Here is a 23,262-nt window from a genome sequence, read left to right on the forward strand (position 1 = left end):
AGATATCAAAAGTGGCAATAAACGCACCCCACTCAGCAATAGGAAGCTTATTTTTAAGACCCGCCACATTCCACGAAAGGATTCTGACATGGTCAGCAACCAAGGCGTTCTTAGATGGTAAAAAATCCAGAGAACCATTGGAATTGCTCAACGTGGGGAAACCAACACCAGCCCCTTGGACAGGTATAGAATTTATGGGGAGACAAGGAGTGAAAAAGGGGATAGAGGGGAATTCAACAGGGGGTTCTAAAATCTGGGTCCCCATACACTGTCCAGATCGTACAATTAGGTCAGGTTTACCAATGTCCAATGGACTGAAAATATCATTTGGATTAGGTTGGGCAAAAACAGGGGGTGAATTGGTCAGTGACCACATATGTCAGTCGCATCCGTCGAGGCCAGAAAGAGCTTCATATCTATGTACAGCCTCTAGCGGCGTGAATGGTATCAAGTGGTCCATCCTCCTGTTTCTATTCCCATAATTCCTAGGCGGTATAGTATCCCACCTTGAGGCATTATCCAAAACTTTTGGAATAGGATTTGGTTCTAAAAATATACAGCCATCCTCTGGAGGTGCGCATAGGTTAGTCTGGGGGAAATCACAAACTGCGGGGTACCCAACTCTAATCCCTTGGGTTCTGGGATAGAAGTAAGTTAGTTCGAGGGGGACAATAGAATAACCAGGATTCCCTATTGGCCAGTTTAGGATGTGTATAACAGCCTTGGGATCTCTAAAATTTATAACAATTAGGTCCCCCTTGATATCCTTCGCCCTGCTTCCTAGCCAAGGGAGTCTGCGTACATGGAGAATCTCACCATTAATGTTATAAGGAAGGGGACGATACTGTCTCAGCCAGTGAACTGTTTTATTTTTAAGTTGAAAGAACCCTTCCCTCCTGCCATCCGGTAGTTTAGGAACTCCCGCTAGTATAACTACGTAAGGGACAGATTCAGGAGGTAGTTCAACTTGGGGCTCCTTACATTTTGTATCCTTAACAGTACTAGAACTCCTATCGACACCCATTTTTCCCACACCCTGATTTTTTTCGGCCCTATATGTTTTGCTAAGAGCAGGTGGGACCAAATGCCTTACAGGTTTGGGTGATATAGGCCTCTGTTGCCTGGGACCTGGAATCGTACTACCTACAGTTGTGCATTCACTTAAAGCGGGAATGGACGAAGGCGTAATGGCTACAGGAGGATGGGCTAGGACCGGTAGGTCCTTAGCCTGCCCCACTTTACTACAAGTAGCCAGCTCTAAATTCCGTAGCCTTTCCTCGACCCTCTTCAACCTCTCAATGATTGGTAGAATAAATGACCTTATGAGATGTTCGATATTTGCCAGCTGGTCAGTATGCTGTATTTCCTTAGGTGGATAGTGTGAGGTAGCGACCAATTCCACCGATGTCGGAACTGTATTAGAGGCGACCTTTGTAGTAGGTGTAATTGCTAAATGGGCCTAAACAGTAGATGCATCCAAATTAGTGGCATTAATTTTTTTTATTTTTTCCCCAAAGTCGGTGTGGCTTATCCTAGGTCTACTTGAGTCTCCCCCCTTTTTCCTCCTTTTGTTTAGTGGAGGACCAGGAACTTTGGAAGAAAATAATTTCCTAGTCTTCTTTTTAGCTATCACCGTGTGTGACAAAGGAGAGTAAGCAATCTCTTCTATGTCCACTAAAGAATTAACATGAGTGGAAATAGAATTCGTAAGGGCATTATCACGCGGGTTGGGTGGAAAACTTCGGGGGGAAAACTCCCGCAGGAGTACAGGAACGCTATCTAAAGACAACAAGTCATCACTTTCATTAGAGGGGCTGACATCAGGCAAGGTAGCTTGTTCTATCAAGGGCCTGTTCTTCATATATTCCACTGACTGGCGACGCTCAGCCCGTCGCTCTGCTAGAATATCTTCCTTCCCTCCATCAATGAGAACTTTGCTAAAGTAGCGATCTAGTGTACCTTTCGAGGGACCCCCTACCTTACTCAATGTCGCAGAATCGTGACTCTCGGCCATGATTGATGAGTGGTATAATGTACTGTGTGTGACCCTCACACAAGACAGAGTATGACCCCGGCCCGGCCTCTTCTGGCCTCTGAGGGCCACAGAGGGCCCGCCCTTTGCCCGGGCTTAGCCCAGCGTCCGCCAGCGCGCGTCCCGCGGTGCGGGAGGCGTGAGCTTTTTAGAGGGTCCGGTGCGGGAGGGAGGGGCCAGAGGTAACAAGGCTGCCCACTGCCTCATGGGGCCTGGAGTCCACAGTCCTTCCGTGCGGTCACAACAACACACCTGCAGTCTTCACAAAGCGCGTCCCGCGAAGCGGGAGGCGCGAGCTTTTTTTGAGGGTCCGGTGCGGGAGGGAGGGGCCAGAGGTAACAAGGCTGCCCACTGCCTCCTGGGGCCTGGAGTCCACAGTCCTTCCGTGCGGTCACAACAACACACCTCCAGTCTTCACGAAGCGCGTCCCGCGAAGCGGGAGGCGCAAGCTTTTTTGAAGGTCCGGTGCGGGAGGGAGGGGCCAGAGGTAACAAGGCTGCCCACTGCCTCCTGGGGCCTGGAGTCCACAGTCCTTCTGTGCGGTCACAACAACACACCTGCAGTCTTCACGAAGCGCGTCCCGCGAAGCGGGAGGCGCGAGCTTTTTTGAGGGTCCTGTGCAGGAGGGAGGGGCCAGAGGTAACAAGGCTGCCCACTGCCTCCTGGGGCCTGGAGTCCACAGTCCTTCCGTGCGGTCACAACAACACACCTGCAGTCTTCACGAAGCGCGCCCCGCGAAGCGGGAGGCGCAAGCTTTTTTGAGGGTCCGGTGCGGGAGGGGCCAGAGGTAACAAGGCTGCCCACTGCCTCCTGGGGCCTGGAGTCCACAGTCCTTCCGTGCGGTCACAACAACACACCAGCAGTCTTCACGAAGCGCGTCTTTGCAATCAAGGGACTACTTCGATCGCTCCTTTTCGCAGCATCAAATTTATTTGGGCAAAAAGCTCTGAGAAGTGAGCTGGAGGTAGTCCTTTGGGAGAAGAATTCGGAGGAAGTTTTACAAATTCTAGAACATGGCCTCTGGCTACAATGTCCAAGACCCATTTGTCTGTTGTTATCTTTGACCAGTTTGAGTAGTAACGGGGCAAGCGGTAGAGCAGGTGGCAGTTGTCACTGCTTCTTGTACGTATCACGTCCGCGATAGGTAGACTTCCTTCTATTTTGCGAGTAGGAGGTAGATGGTTGTTGTCTGAATGATTGTTGGCGCTGGGAAGAGTAACGTTGGTTACTTTGATAGGACTGATATTGTCTTTGCTGATTATATCCTCCTCGATTAGAAAAGGATCCGCTGCCTCTCGCACCCCGAAAGGGCGGTTTACAAAACTGAAGCATTCCGAGAGATCTTGCTGTCTCAGTATCCTTTTTAAAGGCCTGTAGGGCCTCGTCAACATGCTGCCCAAAAAGAGACTCGCCATCAAAAGGCATATCAATTATTTTGGCTTGAACCTCCTGGCAAAATGATGTTGATTTTAACCAGCCCTGCCTCCGCAGAACTGCGGCACCTGCCAGTTGTCGAAAACCTGTAGATTCAACATCCACCAATGAATCAATAATCTGAGACTAGATTCGTTCCCCTTCCTGGAGGATCTTAAACGCCTCTGACTTAGAGGGCTCAGGCAACATGTCGATGTAGGGAGAAATGTCCGACCACATTTGTCTATCATATCGTCCTAAGATAGCTAGTGAGTTAGCTGCATGAACTGTCGTCGCTGCCATAGTGGACACCTTCTTCCCAATAGCGTCCAGGCGTCTACCATCCCGATCCGGAGGAGCGGACAGCGGAGAGGAGGGATTCCGCGCTAGTCTTTGAGCTGCTTGGGCGATAACTAAATCTGCCTTTGGTTGGCCTATCAAGCATGCAGGCGAATTATCTGGAGCCTTGTATTTTTTATCACGGCGGGGCAGGACCGCAGGAACAGAAGCTGGAGCTTTCATAACTTTCAATCCTTCTTGCCAAATGAAATCAATAATCGGAATAGACCGTACTTGTTTTCTTGCTTGGCCTTTAAAATCATAAAGGAAACAATCATCCTTTTTTGTTTCCACAGGAAGTAGAAAACGCTGTGTAGCCCTCTCCATAAGAAGGTGAAAACCTCTAATGTCAACAGGAGGAGAATTGACAGGAGCAGGAGTTGAAGGCGACGGAGTATGAATTTGGTAATCATCCCATTCCATGAGGAGTGATCTGTCATCCAATTCTCCTTCCTCTCTGTCGTCATCAGAGGTGTGAGCATCCTGTGAGTGATGCGAAGGTACAAGAGAATGTGGCCTGGGTGACCTCAAAGCTGACAAAGATTGAGGTACAGGTGTAGGCGGTATAGAAGAAGCCGATTCAGATGGAGGGAAACGGCGCTAATAATCGTCCAACATGTACTGCAGATTGTTTAAAAGAGCCAAAGGCATTTGGGCCGTACGAACTGGATCTGGAGCTGAAGGAACCGTCTCCGGACAAAATTTGTCATCTTGATCCACATCTTGGTAGTTCAGAAGGGCTCCTGGCGGTACGAAACCTATCTCCCTCATCTGACTCTTTATCATCCTCTTCAGAATCCAGTAGTTGTTCAGGTAACCTAAGAGGAACCTTAGCAGGAGAGATTGTAATTGGAGAAAGCACCTCCAATGAAGGTCCACGTCTTTGTAGTAAAGAAGACGTCGCTGTCGACGGAGGCAATTGCATAAATGGTGTCGTAGACTGTGTAGAAGATACAGCAGGCGTAGACGAAGACCAAACCTGAGAGCCGTACAGGAAAATAGGGGTAACGTCGACGAGGCAACCGTCGATGAGGTAGTCGTCGACGTGGCGGGCGTCGATGGAGTCATCGTTGACAAGGCGGACTTTGTCGACGCGGTGGTCTTCAACGAGGCAGTCGTCGACGAGGCAATCGTCGTCGACACTCTTTTATTCTTCGTCTGCGAAGTAGCGTCAACGGTAGATTTACGCCGACGGAACTGGTCTGACGACGACAGATACCAGCGTCGACGGCGAAGACGCCGACGACATTATCTGTGGCTTCGGCGACGAGACGGTTGCAGTTGATGTCTTCGTAGCGGCGACGGAAGGGTTCGTCGACGAGAGACCCCGTTTCTGAGGTACATCCTGGTCAGAAACCTGCTTTGAAGTTTGAGACTTCGCAATCTTTCTCGGGGGCGTAGAAAGCATATTTTTACTCTTAGAAGGTGGAAGAACCTTTTTTGAAGTAGAAGGCAACTGAGCACTCTTGAAGGTATGCTGTTTCTTCGACACCTTGGCCCCAGGAGAAGGTAAATCTGTGTCAGCACTCCTCTTTCTAGAGGACGCAGTCTGGACAGAGGCAACACTCCCAACTTCAGATAAGGTATTGTCCTGATCTTTAATCTTCTGTAGCCACAGACGTAGACGCCCCTCTCTGTCCCTCAGTGTCTTTTGTGGGAAAGTTCTGCAGATCTTGCATCTCTCACCTGGTGGTCAGGATACAAGCAGTAAATGCATTTCTTGTGGGGATCTTCTGAAAACAGCCGGAGCTTCCCACAAGATTCACAAGGTCGAAAGAGATTTCATTGAAGAAGACATCCTAACAGGAAAAGTTTCCAAAGAAAACTGAGAAGAACTGAGCTGAGCTCAGGGAGACTCCCTTCACACGCTGTGCGGTAGAAAATCTGAAGGCCTGAGCCTCTGAGGAGAACATTCTGGGTGGTGCTGGCGCCTGATTGGCCGTAGTTTGGACTATATATAATGACTTGGACGAGTCATGAAAGTGGAGGATTTTTTCTTTTTGATTTCGGGCTACTTTACTTCCTGGTTCTAGGTTACCTATGATATGGTTTCTATATGCATATATATTGCTATTTTTATGTACCGTGGGGCTCCCACTCAGACGATGGGGAAAGATTCAGGCATGTGAATCTATGAAAGATACCCCCATACTGGAGAAATGCAAGTTAATTTTTAATGACTATATGATTGCAAAGACAATGGTGTTTTGCTAACCTTGGTCGCCGTTTGGAACTCATCTTAAATTGTTGCTACTGAAAAGGAGAGGAATAAGGATCAATGGGCCCCTTTCACCCTGCCAGAACACTTTGTCATGGAAATGAATAAGTTCATGCCAAAAGATAAGCCCCTGCACATGGGGACTCTGGGCTTCACAGTCTAAGATCTACTTTGATGTTGAGATGTTGAAAACAGAACTAATGGACATCCATCTGTCAGGTAATAGGCCTCGTTTTCAGATATTTTTCAATGATTTCTTTATTCCGCTTACTGATAAGAATCTTGAATATCTGCTGTGGATTAGTATGTTTATTTCTAAATGAACGGTTGGAATCATTTGATGACGTCCGCTATGAAGATTTCTGGGTGCAATTGCATAGCTCCTTGGGATCCAGCAAAGTTACTTATTTAGTGAAGTAGTTATAGGGTGTATTAGAGGACTAGGGTTCACAACGCTGAAGGCAATCCATTCAATAGCTCAGGTGTTTATTGTAACAGTTTGTGCAGATTCTACTAGACTAGTTGGAGTTAACACCTGAAATAAATGCTTAAAAATAACCATGGGCTACTGTTAGATCCTTCAACACCAATAATGGCTTGGCATCAAGAGGACTCACGTTTCAATTCAAGGACCTCCACTACTATTGGGAATAACTATTTCCCAACCAACGGCAACACGTCCAAATTTAGCCAGGTCCTGAACCGTTTGAATTTCAATTAAAAAAACCTGCAATACAGCCCTTCAATGCCTCACGCAAAGTATGACACCACAGCTCACAAAAAAATCAGAAAAGTCAATGTGAGAAGTGAAAAAGTGAAGGAAGAGAAGGCACCTCACGTACGCAACACCAGCAAGGCTGCCAGCTGGTTCTCGCTGGTATGCCCACGTTTTATCATCATTGGTTGCCAACTTATAGAGGTAGTGTCCAGTAAAGGAAAAGGTGGATAGACAAAGAAAAAGAAATAATTTTTAAATGGAAACTTTGCTGTCCCCATAGGCAAAGAAAGAGAATGAAAAACCCAGTGTATTGCCAAGAACAAGTGTTCCAAGCAATATTTAAAATTGAGTTAAAAACTCACTTTAGGTGACCCTCTTTATTCACAACCAGTGAGTTCACTCAAAAATAAAAGCACTATATGTCGCTAACCTTTATAAGGAAGGCCAACATGTTTCATTGCCATTAATCTTTATTGTGGCAATTTCATCAGGGCATAGGGTTTTAATCACTCACCTCACTGGACATCCACTTTTGTGTTACAGAAGGGCATGTAAAGGCCGAGGGCATTCATACCAGCCTTCACAATGTCAATCGGGGTTCTATTAATTATTCCTTATCCCGATTCTCAGAAGTGCGCTGAAACTAGCGCGTGTTCCACCGTAACCAGAGGTGGTGACGAGATAAGGATCGCTCCGACGCTGGTTACGGTGGAACACACGCTAGTTTCAGCGCACTTCTGAGAATCGGGAAAAGGAATAATTAATAGAACCCCGATTGACATTGTGAAGGCTGGTATGAATGCCCTCGGCCTTTACATGCCCTTCTGTAACACAAAAGTGGATGTCCAGTGAGGCGAGTGATTAAAACCCTATGCCCTGATGAAATTGCCACAATAAAGATTAATGGCAATGAAACATGTTGGCCTTCCTTATAAAGGTTAGCAACATATAGTGCTTTTATTTTTGAGTGAACTCACTGGTTGTGAATAAAGAGGGTGACCTAAAGTGAGTTTTTACCTCAATTTTAAATATTGCTTGGAACACTTGTTCTTGGCAATACACTGGGTTTTTCATTCTCTTTCTTTGCCTATGGGGACAGCAAAGTTTCCATTTAAAAATTATTTCTTTTTCTTGGTCTATCCACCTTTTTCTTTACTGGACACTACCTCTATGAGTTGGCAACCAATGATGATAAAACGTGGGCATACCAGCGAGAACCAGCTGGCAGCCTTCCTGGTGTTGCGTACGTGAGGTGCCTTCTCTTCCTTCACTTTTTCACTTCTCACATTGACTTTTCTGATTTTTTTGTGAGCTGTGGTGTCATACTTTGCGTGAGGCATTGAAGGGCTGTATTGCAGGTTTTAATTGAAATTCAAGAGGTTCAGGACCTGGCTAAATTTGGACGTGTTGCCGTTGGTTGGGAAATAGTTATTCCCAATAGTAGTGGAGGTCCTTGAATTGAAACGTGAGTCCTCTTGATGCCAAGCCATTATTGATGTTGAGTGGAGGGCGGCTTGGCATTTTCCCTCTATAGCTCCTAGTTGAAAAGAGCTACTGTTAGATCCTGCCTTGAAGAAAAGATTAAAAATAATTCAATTAACATTTGAACTTTGTCACACAGTTTGCCTTTAGAAAATGAAAAATCAGCAGAAGCTTTCATAAAGCAAATCATGTAAATATTTTTGTATTTGAGTGGAAACCTAGTTCTCTGCGATTAAGCAAATGTTGGTTAAAAATCTAGTGTTCTAGAGACAGGTTAGTACCATCAGTAGCTCTGACATTTCTGACCTTTCCACATTGCACTGCTGATCAAAAATAACCACATAGTAAGAGTTATTTCACTGTTAAGTCAGCATCAGAATCCCACTTCAAGTGTAATCACAGAAAGAAAAGATCCGTGACCAAGGAGTAAACAAACAGACCAGTCCAACAGGTAAACTCCAACTGCTAGGGCTTGTGATAATCCATCTCTTGATAGATGTCAATATTGCATAATAGTCCATCTCTTGATAGATGTCATTACTGCATTGTTGTCTCATGCCTCTGTAGACCTTCTAGCATGTTTACACTACTTTAGGCATAGAAGTTCTGTAGCTATCATGTAGCATCTTTTAAGATGCAAAGGGTATGTGACTAATAACAGTGCCTTTCCTCCATCTAATGTCAGAGAAGATGTCAACATTGTGCCTCTTTTCACTGATGGCCAGAGTTCAAACCTCAAGCTAGAGTTTAAGGTCTTGCTGGTTCACAACTGCATACTTTGATGTATATCCTGACAAGCCTGCTGTTTTGAAGACTTAGCCTAAAGTAATTTTTTGGTCACAAGACTATGAAGTCTTATGGTCCCTCAAGGAACTGAGAGCCTTCATCCTATGCTCAGTTGTCCTCAATATTCCACGGGCCCTTAGTCAACATTAGCTAAATGTAATTCTGTCAATCACTTTATATTCTGCATCTCACAAAATATTGATGCCAAACTTATGTTGAAAACAAATCCTCTTTTGAGAGCCCCAAAACGTTTTCTATTCTTGAATAAATGCAAATGAAATTTGGCAAAGAAAATCTAAGGCGGAAAATCTGTTATTTCTTTCTTTATTTTTAACTGTGCAGATTTGTCAAAAAATGTTACCATTTTAAAAAATTCAAAAACTGATTTTTTGATGTCAAAACAGCTTAACCATATTTACAGAATCACCATCACAACCCCGATACTGGTGCACCCTTGTTTTCAGATGAATGTGCACAAGTGATCAGGCAAAATACCGTGACTCCCAACGCAATCAATTCAGTGGCTGAATAGGCTGACCCACTGCAATATGCGGTTTGCTCTTGTAGGCAGAAACAGATTGCAAATGATACTAACAGATCAATTGAAGACTAGGGCTGACCTAAAGGCTATCTGTATATGTATAGGTTTCCCGGTATACCGGTCAGTGCTTCCTAAGAGGGTCTAAGAAAGACGATCACGTAAAGCAACACGAGCGCAAGCTTTCAAACAAGGCACCATGCAGGCACACAGTCATAAAATTATAAACATGCACAAAGTTACAGCTGACGAACAACATACAACCCCTATTATGGGGACCTAACAAGTATTCTAAGATAGCAAATGTTTGGCCCCCAGGGTTTGTCAAAGGGGGTAACGAACACCAAAATCCGACCCACTATGGTAAATTGTGCGACTGAAAGTAACAAAATGCGTGTCTACAGGATTTAGCACAGCGTAAAAACAATTCACTCTTGAAGGCCTATTGGCCTTAGCATCGGTTTTTCACAATAAGTCAAACTTAGTGCATTTGCCATAACGTATTCAACCTATGCCATTTAAAAGAATGTTTTGCAATGAACCAATCAGGCCTCTAGGCATTAACAAAGGCTTGTCACAATAACTATCTGATGCTTACGTATTGAGCATATGCTTTTCAACGAGCAACTAAACACATTTTTCTAAAGGTATACAATCAAAGCCAAGATTTATCATAATAGAAATCTTCTATACACCCATTTGTCACTGAGATAACTAACACAAAACCTCTTGCCTACTACAGTCATCTATGTAAATCCACATAAGAAAATACTCTTCGACAGTCTTTAAAATAGGGTAATAAAAATCAACCCTCCGTAGTCTATTGACTTTAACATAGGGTTATCACAATTAAGTCAATTCTATAGCCTTTGTTGTAATTTTTCAGATTAAACAGATCAGACTCCTGCTTCTGGGATGATTTCCCCCCCCCCCCCCCCCTAAAAAGCCAAACATGCCTATAACATTTACCATTACTATGTCAACATAACCAAATCAGGTCTATTGGATTAAGCATGAAGCATTACCACAAGGCAAACTTCTGACATAGTCATAAAATTGAAAATATTAACTAAGTTAGTTGCCAAAAACAATATACAAACCCCACCCAAGAGGGCCAAGCAAGGACTATCACAGTGAAAAGCTACCATCCCGAGGATTTATCTGAGGGGCACCAAACTCCTTGCCTACATCAGTAATCATTGAGTTTCCATGGGACAGCATGCGCGTCTACAGGCTTTAACAGAGTGTAAAAACCAAACCACCATTTAAGGCCTATTCACTGTAACATATGCTTTTCACAATAAAAAAAGTCAGGTCTACTGCCGGGTCATAACCTTTTATGATGAACAGACCAGACCGATGGCATAACATTTCACAATGAACCAATCATGGTCATAGCCTTTATCACTGGCTTAGCACCATCACCATCTCAGACATTCTGTACAGAGCATAAGCTTTTCTGCAAGGCCACCATTAGGTTGTCAGAAAATTGCACATATATCCAGATTTATAGAGGACAATGCACTATGCAACCACTCCTAAGGGAGCCTAAAAAGGAGTATTGCAGGGAACATTTCCAATCCATAAGGTTTGTCAGAGGAGTCAGCAAAAACCAAACATTTTACAATCTACCGCTATCTGTGAGATTTAATGAAACAAAATGCATTCATGTCTAGAAGGCCTAAATAGTTATGTAAGTGTTCTACTGGAGTAATATTCGAATGTCAGAAAAGGGTGACTAAAGAGACACATAATTATATCAGAACCAACAAACACAATTGATGCTTGTGAACACATAACATTAGGCAGTTTAAAAATGTCCCTTCTGAATAAGTAGCCATAGTGAAACACTAACAATCTCGCAGAGAACAAACTAAACACCAGACCTGTATCTTCTGAGAGCCTGACCACGATCTCCATCACAGTTTGGAAATCTTCTTCATTGCTGCTGAAATCTCGGAGTACGTCCAGCAGACCCCGGGCAATGATCTGTCTGCAAAGAGAAGGTGAACATGAGCATTCATTCCACTACTGGTAACACACTGAAAAAAATAGTGTATCAGCACAGTGCTACAACAGAAAATAGCAATGCAAATCAATCGACAAAGAAATTCAAATACTTTGCATTTCAAGGTTTGAAAAGTCACCCATCATAAACCACTAGTCTGTATGGAAGGCTCAAGGTCCTTGATAGATTTTAAATAAACTGAAGACTTGTAATGTTTTGTGTAGTTCGAGCTCCTCCAAAAGAAATGGAGCATCGGGTCGACTTGCCTTTTCTGTTGCTATGGATATCATGTGGTGAAGGCTACTGTAATGCCACAGTGGTTACAGACATACTTCTAAAAATAGAAAGCGTTGCACTTTACAGTAAATATTAATGCAGCCTCGAAAAATTTAAGTGAATTCGTTTTTTCTGACCTTTCAATCATTTATGAGATGAGTAAAGTGTGATTTATACTTGTAACAGCCATCATGTTCTTCTAAACTATGTAATTCACTAACAAACTTTGGAATTCTTTGATACATATGCAAACAAATTCCTAATATAATCAAATATGCAGCAAACATTTTGTGTGGATTGACCAAAGGGGTAAGGCAACAGCAGAAGGGGGAGCAACGTAAGGGATACGGAAGAGACAGAGAAGGAAGAAACAAAATTTGCATTCAGACTGAAATTCCTAAACTTGCACCATAATAGAGGATGTAGGCAAACTTAAATTTGGAAATAGTTGGTTAAAAATCCATGGAGCAGTTTAAATTAAAAAAAATAAATAAATAATGGAGTGAAAAATGTGCGGAAATTTGGTAATGTTTGTTAGGGAACGGTTTCAGAAACTAAAATGTAATTGAAATATTGAATATATTTGAATGGAATACTTTTTCTTGTCCACTCTGCAATTATGCAATTCATGACCAGCACAGTCAGTTTACAAAAATTACTGGAATAGAGAAACAAAAGACAAATTTCCCTTTACTGTGCTAACTAAAGGTGAGTGGTAGAGACGTTGTGCAAACATCTTGGGTGGTCAAAACGGCTCCAGTCCTGGGCCTGGAAGCACAATAAGAGCACTGAGAACCCCTTCAACCGGTTCCCAGTATTCCCCCAAGGACTGAGGAGGCATGTGAATGCAGGCCCCCACCACCTCTTTGTCTTTGTAAGATACGTCACACATCCTGAGTACCACTTGAGTACTGTGGCTTCTTGTCTCTTGCTATTCTGGCTATTCGGTTTAGTTCACACTTAGGCCTCCTTACCCTTTTCTCTACATAATATATGTATTCATGCCAAATTTGAGTCCTTGCCTCCCCCACCCCAAACATCCTGGTGATTCTAAATATACCAGAGGTTTGTGGATTTCCCTAGAGGGGACTGCAAAAATAGCCAAAATATAGCTACATTTTAGTTTTTTGAGGCAAATAAGAACAAGCATTGGCATAGCCAATAGGTCTCGCCTTTGGGACCTTATAAGTGTTTAGCCATGCAACAGTTGATGTTGTTGCACCAAGGATATTGTGCTAGATAACTAAACACTTATAAGGTCCCAAAGGCGAGACCTATTGGCTATCCTTTGTGTATGTAAAGCGCTCTGATATCCACGGGTCTAGCTAGCGCTATATAAAACTTTATTAAATAAATTATTTTGCTTTATGCTGCGGGAAGGCTCAAAGAGTCTCAAACCTCTCAGTGAAAAGGAACTTTTCAGAAGGTCGAAAAACACCCACCTCATTAATACTGATGCGATGGAGCTCTGCTTGAGATATGCTGCGAGAATTGACAACTGCTGGTATGGAGGCCTGCACGCAAATACAGAACTCAAATACAGCACTTGGAATATGCCTGCATCGCCACCCGTATTCCATTAAAGGTCAGGGGGCACACTGTGAATGTTACATGGGGGGAGTTCTGCAGGCACTATTGTCAGCTCTTCCCGAACGCCCAGACTGCACACGCACAGTACAGGTAGTCAAGTAAGGACAGCTTGAACTCTGTGAATGGTTACCGGAAGCCCGAGGAAGGCAGTAATCATTCCAAGCTTTCGCAAGCAGTCAGCAAGCATCTGGTCATGGCTTTGCAAGTCACACTGTGCGAGGACCACAGGGCTGCCACCCTTTGATTGCACTGGCTGGCAACGTGCGGCCTGCAATTCATATGGTTAATTACGAAGTGCAAAGCACTTTGGAGAAATTTGCAATGTACAGTAGTCAGTCGAGCTATGCTTGGGAATGACAAGCGTACTGAACACGAGGTACCTTGAACGAAGTCTAAGTGCAACTTCATTAAAGCCTTTGTCCCTCGAGACATCCTTCTATAAGAGTGGCAAACGCTCAGCTGTTTTCAATCAACAAGCATTGGCCGCGCGGCCGTGAAAGTGACACGGCCGCGCAGCCCGTGAAAGTGTTCACAATTAAAGACAGATGGCGGCTGCGCGCGTGAACGCAAGCGCTAGACCACCAAAAGCCTGTGGCAGCACTTTGAAAGCTCCACTCCTAAATGTCTCGCATGCGCTGGCTCAGGCAAGACCTAAAAAACAGCTTTGGAAAAAAAAGTGTTTGTTTTTGTCCCAAAAATGGCTTAAACTGAAAGTTTGCTGCACTAAACTCACCATCTTCCTAGCTTTCAGGAACATGCAGCGCTTAATTTAAAAAACGATTTTTTTAAATCACAGTTTTGGCATTTTTCAAAGAGGTAGCCAATTTTTCCTAATTTATGCGCTTTCAACTTATTTACACTTTGTGGTGGAAACCACTGTGAAACCTATGTTTGATTTTGGAGAGCTATAGATTTCTGAAAAGTAGTGAAGAGGTCCTTTGTGCAGATCCCGCATGGATTTTCCCTCAAAAACTAACTGTTTAAATAAAAAATATTGAAAATGAGTAGGAAAAATGTCCATTTGTAACAATGTTTTAATTTGTACTTTTTGTCACAATGGCCGATTTAGAAAAGCAATATACCACTGCGTCCAATAGACCCTTCTGGTTGTGGAGATATGCAGGGTCTGTAGGTTTTCCAAGAAATCGAGGTGCCAATAACTGAGCTGCACCTTACAATGGTTTTTATTGTGTACCAGGTATGAGCAATTTATGTGGTAAAATATAAAGAGTGGAAAATAAGTAGCAAGAAAATGTATGTATTTCTGAAATAGGCACATAAGGAGTTACGGAGCATTGATTATTTGCACATCTCTCAATTGCTGGGGAACCATACAAGCATGTGAGTTAGAGGGCATTGCTCACAATGTCTTCTTTCTTACACACTGGCTTACTTGGAAGGTACAAATGTACAGAATTACAATTGGTAGTAACAGTTGGTTTACCATTCTGTGTTCACCGATAAAAATGGTATCACACTTGTGTGGTAAGTCTAGAACCCACGATAAAAAGGGCCCAACACACAACATGGGCACATAACATTTTCCACTGAAAACTACCCTTTTTTAAAATTGTGCCTAGCTGTGGATCGTGGTGCCCCGCATGCATCCCTCAAAGTTTTCTAACTCACAATGGTTTGCACACCTCAAACTTTGCCTAAAATTATGCATTCTCCTTGCATTTCTGTGACATACACTACCTGAATCACCAGTAATTCATAAAATATTTACCACCCAGCATTCCCACACTTGTCCCGATAAAAATGCTACCCTACTTCTGAAGATGAGGCTAGTGCGCATCGACAGGCACACATCAAAACAAGATTAAAGGGAGTCTAGTGCGGACTGTCATTGACTTTTCTATATCCCTGTTAATTTTGGAAATTTACATCACAGAAATGCAAGAAAAATGTGTGCTTTAAGTCCAAGTTTGAGATTTGCAGAGCATTGTGGGTAAGGACATGTCTTAGGATCCACACACCATCTTGGACTGCCCCAGGTGTCTGGGTTTGGTACTTTTCCCCAGGTGGCATCTGGCCCGAACATGCAATAGAGGTGGGACGATATTGGGATTTAGCCCCACTCTGCTAACCATATGTATTCTAAAAATACATTAAAAAATAATCAAAATGTTCCCTCTTGCCAGAAAGGTGGGAATGCTGAAGCTCCCATAGGGGCAGAAAAACGTTATGGCCCATTTTGGGGTTGGCATATTGTCTCAATATCTGAGTAGGTCACGTTAACCTCTGGTTTCTTTTGGTGCCATATTGAAATCCCTGGTGTCTAGGGGCCTATTTGTCACCCAGGGGATAACTTTGTGTAAATATCTTCCATCAACCCTGTTAGCAGATTTTGGGGTGGGAGCACAGCACGATGCCTAGGTGAGCAAAATGCCTCCATTTAAAATTTTGGGGGACTAATTTTCCCCCTGGTGTCTAGTGGCCTTTCTGTCCCCCGGGGCAGATTTTGGGTAAACACCCTCAAGCCACTCCTGGGAGGGGGCAGAAAGACTTATGCACCTATTCTGGGGTGGGAACACTGTGCATTGACTGGAAGATCCGCCCCCAAGTGCCCACCTTTTTTTTTTTTGCTCAAAAAGAAAAAAGTGTGGGAGCAGCTCACTCAGGCATCATGCCGTGCTCTCATCTCAGAATAGGTGAATCAGTGTTTCGCCCCTCCTGGAGGTGGATTGAGTATGTTTACCGAAAATTTGCCCCCATGGACAGAAAGGCCACTGGACAATAGAGAAACAAGCAGTGGCATAGGTCTTGCCTTTGGGACCTTAGAAGTGTTTAGCCATGCAACAGTTGATGTTGTTGCACCAAGGATATTGTGCTGGATAACTAAACACTTATAAGGTCCCAAAGGCGAGACCTATTGGCTATGCCAATGCTTGTTTAATGTAATTGTTGAACTGATATGGGGCTGATAGCACAATTTACCTTACAACACAATTTATTTAAATAAAAAAAATACAGCAGATGGCTATAGATTCCGGCTATAGGAGTTGGGGAGGGGCAAGTCGAAGAAGGGGGAAGTAAAATGTCAACGGGAAGTGAAGTTTGGATCTGAAAATTCCCTCCTCCGAAGCCTTCAAGCTTCAGTCAGTTCAAGATTAAAGAATACACAGCCAGACTGAGGGAGACCACTCGAAGACGTCCATGCCGATGCAAGGGGGTCCCGCTTTAACGGATTAGAAGGTTTAAGGTACCTATCACCAAACATAAGGGGGCCCTAAGAAACCCCACACACATCTGAGGGCGACTGGCCACGGCTTCCATGGAGGGCCGTGGCAGCCTTGCGGTGCTGGCGATCACCGGTGAAGCACCAATGCATCTGACTGTCTGTCTGTCTGTAATGAACTGCGCAGCCACAACAGGCATCAGACTGAACACGGGAAGCATTGTCAAAATGACTCGTTCATACACACACAATTACAGATTAAAATGGCGGTGTGTCTGAGGCAGGTGTGCAGGTCAAAAGCAAGACGTTTCATCAGCAAGGACATTTGTGTGGCTATTTTTGGAATATTGGCAAACCCAGGAGCAAAAAGGTTCAAGGTGCTGTCAGGCGGCGACTAACGTTTATGAAATAAAGCAACCGTTTCTCCTAGTAATACAGCTTGTGTCAAGTCTATCAGACACACCCGTTCCCTGATAAATCCTCCATAAAAATGTGTTACATCCCTTAGATATGGCGGCAGGTCTTACGCGACTCTTCCCAACCCTTCCTTCCCTTTTGTTGTCCTCATTTTGTTGTACCCTATGTCCCAGGTTATGTTTGAACTGCACTGTTCCTGTACTACTCACGTACCATCTGATGTATAAAATTAGCAGCACCGCTTTGTCCTTTCTCGAGAGATTGCCATAAGCTTGGTTGTATTAACACACCCGGAATTTGCATTGTCATGTCATTGCTTGCCTAAGTGTACCTTACTGCTGGCAATTAATTCTCTCTCCCCCCCCCCCTTTCTTTCCCGTTACTACATGAGTGCTGCTTTGACTGTAATGTTTTACTGATCCTTGTGCAAAACAAACAACAACAGAAAAGGTTAATAAAAACGATTTAAACAAAAAAAAAAAAAAAATAGATGTGTTACATCCCTTCAGATTGCACAGGGCTCCAATACCCTGGCTCTCCTCATCGGAACTCCACGCGTCATTGTCAGTCAGGGTACTGTAAGCGGTAAAGTTATTTATTATGTTCCCGAATCACAAAAGTAAAGGGCACAAAGAGAGAAATGTACTCCTATATGGGTCCGCTACGTATGCCTGGCATTTTGGGTTTCCTACAATCTGTGGCAACAGCAGAGTTTCAAGAATACAAACCTTTGGGAATCCTGGCCGGGTAACAGCAGGAAAACAGTTTGCAGCGCAGTAACTCCAGGACTCCAAGTCATTGGGTTCTTTATCAGTTATGGAACAGATGAAAGCTCGACCAGGCCCTGAGGTTACAGACAGAAGAACAAGGAGACAGGGCCTGTAGTAACACAGACGGTGGGCATATTACCAATCCTGCCCTGTTGTGAGCGGGTGATTGGGAGCAGAGGGGGATGGGGCAAATGCAACGCAAACTATGAATGAGTAAGCGTTGTAGAGTAGCCAGTCACATTGTCCAAAACTATTCAGTTAAGGAGTCCTTTTAATGGAGAACTGACGCTTCTGCTCCAGTGATTGGTTCTGAATTGGATGGCAGATGGCGCAATTGTTAGGATGAGGCCACTTTTATGAGTCAAAACAGGGTAGGAGTTAAAGACCCCTTTACAGAGGGAGGTGGGCGTTCTACGGAGAGGATTTAGTTAAAAATGCACCTGCAGTCTGTACATTCGTAAGCACATTAGACTACTGACGTTTTAAAACCTCAGTATGTTTACAGGCTGAGAACAGGTATGAAACCACACACAGGTCGCTATCCTAACACAACAGGTACCTGGATTCTGCTGTTGCATTCCAGCAGGCATCGGAAAGGACGCCTACAGGCCCAGTGGGAACATTTTCAACTTATATAACCAACAATTGTGCAGTCGTTAAGGACAGTGGGCCTATGTACAAAACATTTTGGCGCTTGCAAGCCTGCGAAACTAAATCCCAGGGTTAGCAAACGCAAAACTTATGTACAATGTACTAAAAGCATTTTGCGAGGTGGAAACACCCTTCTGACTCACTAACGGCTTTTCTGATTCATTGCAGACTGTAAATAAGGAGGAGGCACGAAAGGGGAATGACCTCCTCATTGCTAGGCAGAGATGCTGCGTTGCAAATGCATGATTACTTACCAATACCTCAAAGGAGGAGGTAAATAGTTTGCAAAGGGGGAAATGTGTCCGACGACCTCGGGCGGTAGCAGGTAGAGGTGAAGTGGATTAAGAGAAAAACTGTTTACAAAAGCAGCATTGTTTTTTTAAGGAACATAAGCGCTTTAAACAAGATGCAAAGTAAAACAAGACGCGCGGCCGCGAGACGCACTCTGTGGTGGGGGAGGGGCGGAGCGAGGCGCTTGGGAAAGCAAGCGAGAGGAAAGCCAGATGGCGCCTGATCGCGCACTGTAAGGGTGCCCGCGAGTGATGCGAGGAATGCCAGATGGCGCACACGTAACTGTGCGCGTAACCGCACGCTCTAGGCCACACAAAAAGCTGTGGTCGGCTTTTTGAAGCCTACTAGCTAAAATTCTCGCCAGAGCAGCGCATGCGCTGGCTCAGGCGTGACCAAAAAATGACCAAAAAAGGGTAGGCATTTACCTAAATATGCCCCTAGGGGACAGAAAGGCCATTAGACACTGAGGAGAAATACATTTGGGGGGCTGGGGGGGGGGGGGGGGAGAGCAACCAGCTCACCCCAACCTCATAAGCAATAGAAAAAAGAAAATCTCCCTGGTGTCTACTGGGCTTTCTGCTCCCTTGCCCCCCGGGGGCTGGGCAGGTTGGAAGTATGGACATCCTATCAGCCGCTCATGGTCAGAATGACCATTTAGATAGAGTTCCCATGGCCAAAATTCACCTGACCCAGGGATATTTAGGCTTAAGGCATGTCAGCCCAAGGATCAAGGTTAAGTGTGGAGAGGACAAGGGCAGTTGCCCGTTGGGGCCTGTTCAGGACAGGTGTGGCCTAAGGACATAACACACTCCAGCACATATAAATCTCACACACAATTTCATAATACATTCTATCACAAACTATAATCATACACCCACCCTCATGACTACACACATACACATCCTAAACCATCTTTGTTTGAAGTCTCTTTTATTCATTTTACAATAAAACAATGTTATAGAACGTCTACAGTGATAATATAAGTGTCAAGCAAGAAGAGTACAAATATTTCAGTCTATGTTGCATCAGAAATGCTTATCCATCAGGTTTAAGAACCGCTAAGCTCCGTCCAGGCTCGCCGGCTAACACGTATGAACATTATCTGTAAAAAAAGGAGTCAAGCCATTGATGGTGCAGTAACATAGATAATAACACATTTTATTCTCCTTGTACGGCAGCTCTATAAAAAGGAACGTATTACTACAAAAAGAAGGAAAGAATAGGAGCAAGAACTGAAGAGGCGGGAACAGAAAAGGGAATGGGGGAGTCCCGGGGGGAGGAAGAGTGAGAGGGAACAATTCTTACAATGCTGTATTTGGAGATGTTCCCCCAACACTGGCCCCAGGAGGTATCCTACACCGTATGGAGGCAGAGAAAAGGAGAGAGGGTAGCGAGAGTGTAGTGAATCTTCTATCTGTTCCGCCTAATTCTAAAAAAGCCCTCCCCTCTTGGGAGCAAAGCATCTTCAAACAGCTGAAGAACCCGTAGACGGGGGAGCGGAGCAAGCGTGTTCTACTTTAGATAGATGTTGCACCAGGGGTTGCCAGATACGTGTGAATTTGGCATCAGCATGTACAAGGCGGCTGGAGAGACGCTCCATCGCCATTACATGCCAGAGGCAGGTGAGCCACACTGAAGACGGCTGGGTTGAGGGCTTTTTCCAGTGGAGCGCGATGGTCTGTTTTGCTGATCCTAACATATGAATTATCAAACGCAAGTCTGAGTGGGTCATGGCCTTGACAGACTGAGGTCGAAGTCCCAGAACCACCACCCCAGGAGTGTTAGGAATGGGAAACCCTATTACATCCTGGATGTGGCTCAGGACCTCTTTCCAAAAGATCATCAGGAGTGGGCAGGACCACCATATGTGAATAAACAACCCGTGTCTGCCCTACATCGCCAACACAGTGCGTTGGAAGTGGGGAACATTGTCTTGAGACGAAGGGGGGTCAAATACCAACGTGTCATCACTTTGTAGGCAGACTTTTGTTGTGCGATAATTTTAAAGGTGTTAGGGATGTCTCTCCATAGCTGGTCCCAGTGCTCAGGGGGTGCATCTTCTGTAATGTCTAAATGCCACTTCTGTTGATAAGGGTGGCGAGGCAGAGGGCGAGAGTATTGCAGGACCATGTATGTTCCGGAAATCAGGCCCAGCAAACCATCGAATGATCGTACTAACAATTCAAAAGGGTCAGTGGGTGCGTGGCTCCCAGTGTATTTTCAATAGTATGTAACCAGTGCTTAATTTGATAATACTGAAAGTGTGCCCGGGGGGGAAGATGATAGTCTTGTCTATATTGGTCAAATGTTTTAAGTCTCTCCCACGAAGAGATCAGCTATCGGCCACTCAAGCTTGAAAAGAGTTACGTTGTAGGGACGGGGGTAAACTGGGGTTGAGGTACAGGGGTGTTTTAGGGGAGGGGAATAAGGTAAGCCCATGACTGATCGCTACCTTGTCCCATATCTTCAGGACCGTTCTTGTGGGGCGGGAAAAGAACTCTGAGGGTCGGCACGCGTCAGTAGCAGGTCATCCACCAAGAGAGCAGCCTTCTGTTCAATCCCCGCAAATGGGATGCCCCTAACCGCCATTGACTGGCGTATTGTAATTGCCAGGGGTTCTATTGTCAGGTCAAAGAGCAGGGGCGACAAAGGACACCCCTGGCGCGTTCCCCTGTGGATTTGAATTGGAGGGACGAGTAGGCCATTAATTCTAGATCTCCAGGACGCGTGATGTCATCAATGGCAAGGAGCCATAATCTGTTGGACAATTAATTCAGTCTGATGAATAATTTGAGATTCGATTCAGCATCAGTCAGTGGCTGCAGCCCAGATAGTACCCTTCTTCTATCCACCCCATACCACTGAAAGCAGCATGGCGTGGATTTTGGCTAGGAAATACCAATTCAAGGTCTGCAACCTGAAATGTCTCCACAGAAGCTGCTCTGCAAAGCCTCTGGGTGTATACGGTGTGTGCAGGGCAAGGGTATTTGCAAAGCATGTGACCAGTGCCCCTCTATTGACCACATCACCCGAGCACAAGCTTTGTGTACGCAGCTAGCATTGAAACACCACACTGAGCTCCTATACATACTAAACCAACTAAAGGCTACCTTCAGCCATGCATAGTGGTCCTGTGAGCTTTTAAAAAAAATATTTTGAGTATGTACTTTACAACACCATTGAATAACCACTCTCTCTCACCTCCGCAGGGCCTCAGATGAACAAGTTAATTACCTCTGTTAGAGAAAGGATCTAACTGCCGATTCCTCACATTAGAATCCTCGCCATGGTGCAAGACTGGACCCAGAACTTTTTCCATAGCACTTCGGAAGAGGGTGTTGTGCAACTCTGTAACGACGTCATCTACCCGATATGTCGCCCAAGGAGTCTAAATAACTCCCTCCCGGACGTCAGTTTCCTCCGTGACTATTTTCCGCACTCAAAACGTGGTGCCAGATATAAAATATGCCTATTTAAACAGTGAGCTAAAATAAAAGACACAATTGTGTCACTGAATTGCTAATTCAGTATATGAATTTCCGTAACAAAATTACAAAGACCAAAGAGGACTCCGCTCGCAGAGCAGGGAGGATGGGAGTGTTGTTAAAGGATCCGAGCTAGATCCTGTCTCTACCAGATAATGCGTTACCGAAGATAAGTAACTTGTTTATCTGATAGAGACATCTAGCGGCAGATTCCTTACTTTAGAATCAAACACCAAAGCATACCATCCCCGGATGAGGGTCTGCGAACTGAGAGCAATAAAAAGTCTCTAACTAGAACATAACTGGCCTAGAACAAGAGCAAAAGACTTGACTTTCATAGTAATGTAGGTGAGCAATAACATACTCTACAAATTAAAAACCTGTGGAAGGAACCACAGATAAGTCCAGTCATAAGACATTAAAAAGCATGGGAATAGCATTTTCCATGTTAGCAATACAAACTGTGGTAGAAGCCAACTAACACTATAAATGGAAAACTATTTGAACCCTTAAAGGGATCCAAACCGAGGCATGCTCCCAACATAAGCACTACGGAAAGGATCACAGTAAGAAAAGTCATAAAGACATTGAAAGCATGGGGATAACTTTACCCGAGACAGTCGGCCAATTTTTTGCCAAATGACCCTATAAATAAAAAGCTATTTGCTCCCATATCAAGACTTAAACTACGTGTTTGAATCTTGTGAAACACAGAGCAGCAGGTCATGCCATTGAGCAATACCTCTTTGCCATATAGAGTTCTTTACGAGCCAGACCTAGTCTGTAACCAGAGAGAAAAGTCCATCACCCGTGGGAAAGCATATCGAATGCTCTGTTAAAAAGAGTCGCAAACAACAATAGCAACTATTGGCATAGAACCAGTCCCATCACTAGGAAAATCAACTAGAGATAATACAAATACCTCTAGGATGTCCCCAGAATATAAACTGACAAAGGAGTCAAATAAACAACTGCCTATGTATTACCAAGGTAAAAACGTATAGCTCGTAGATATAAAATTAAGCAGTCACACAATACGGACATAACAGTATGGAAACCATAGTGGG

At 44.4% G+C, this 23,262-nt stretch overlaps 1 protein-coding gene across 3 annotated transcripts in view; it reads right to left on the minus strand.

Annotated features, from left to right (window-relative positions):
* The window catches only part of LOC146812317 (serine/threonine-protein phosphatase 4 regulatory subunit 1-like), a 389,023-nt gene that overhangs the window by 239,968 nt on the left and 125,793 nt on the right, over window positions 1-23,262 (minus strand). For all 3 annotated transcript variants that reach the window (XM_085619300.1, XM_085619299.1, XM_085619298.1), the window contains one exon: window positions 11,413-11,519. In XM_085619300.1, the coding sequence (XP_085475426.1) occupies window positions 11,413-11,519 (107 nt within the window). The remainder of the gene's footprint in view (window positions 1-11,412; window positions 11,520-23,262) is intronic.

Source organism: Triturus cristatus, chromosome 7 (genome assembly GCF_964204655.1).
Source record: "Triturus cristatus chromosome 7, aTriCri1.1, whole genome shotgun sequence".
Lineage (NCBI taxonomy): Eukaryota > Metazoa > Chordata > Amphibia > Caudata > Salamandridae > Triturus > Triturus cristatus.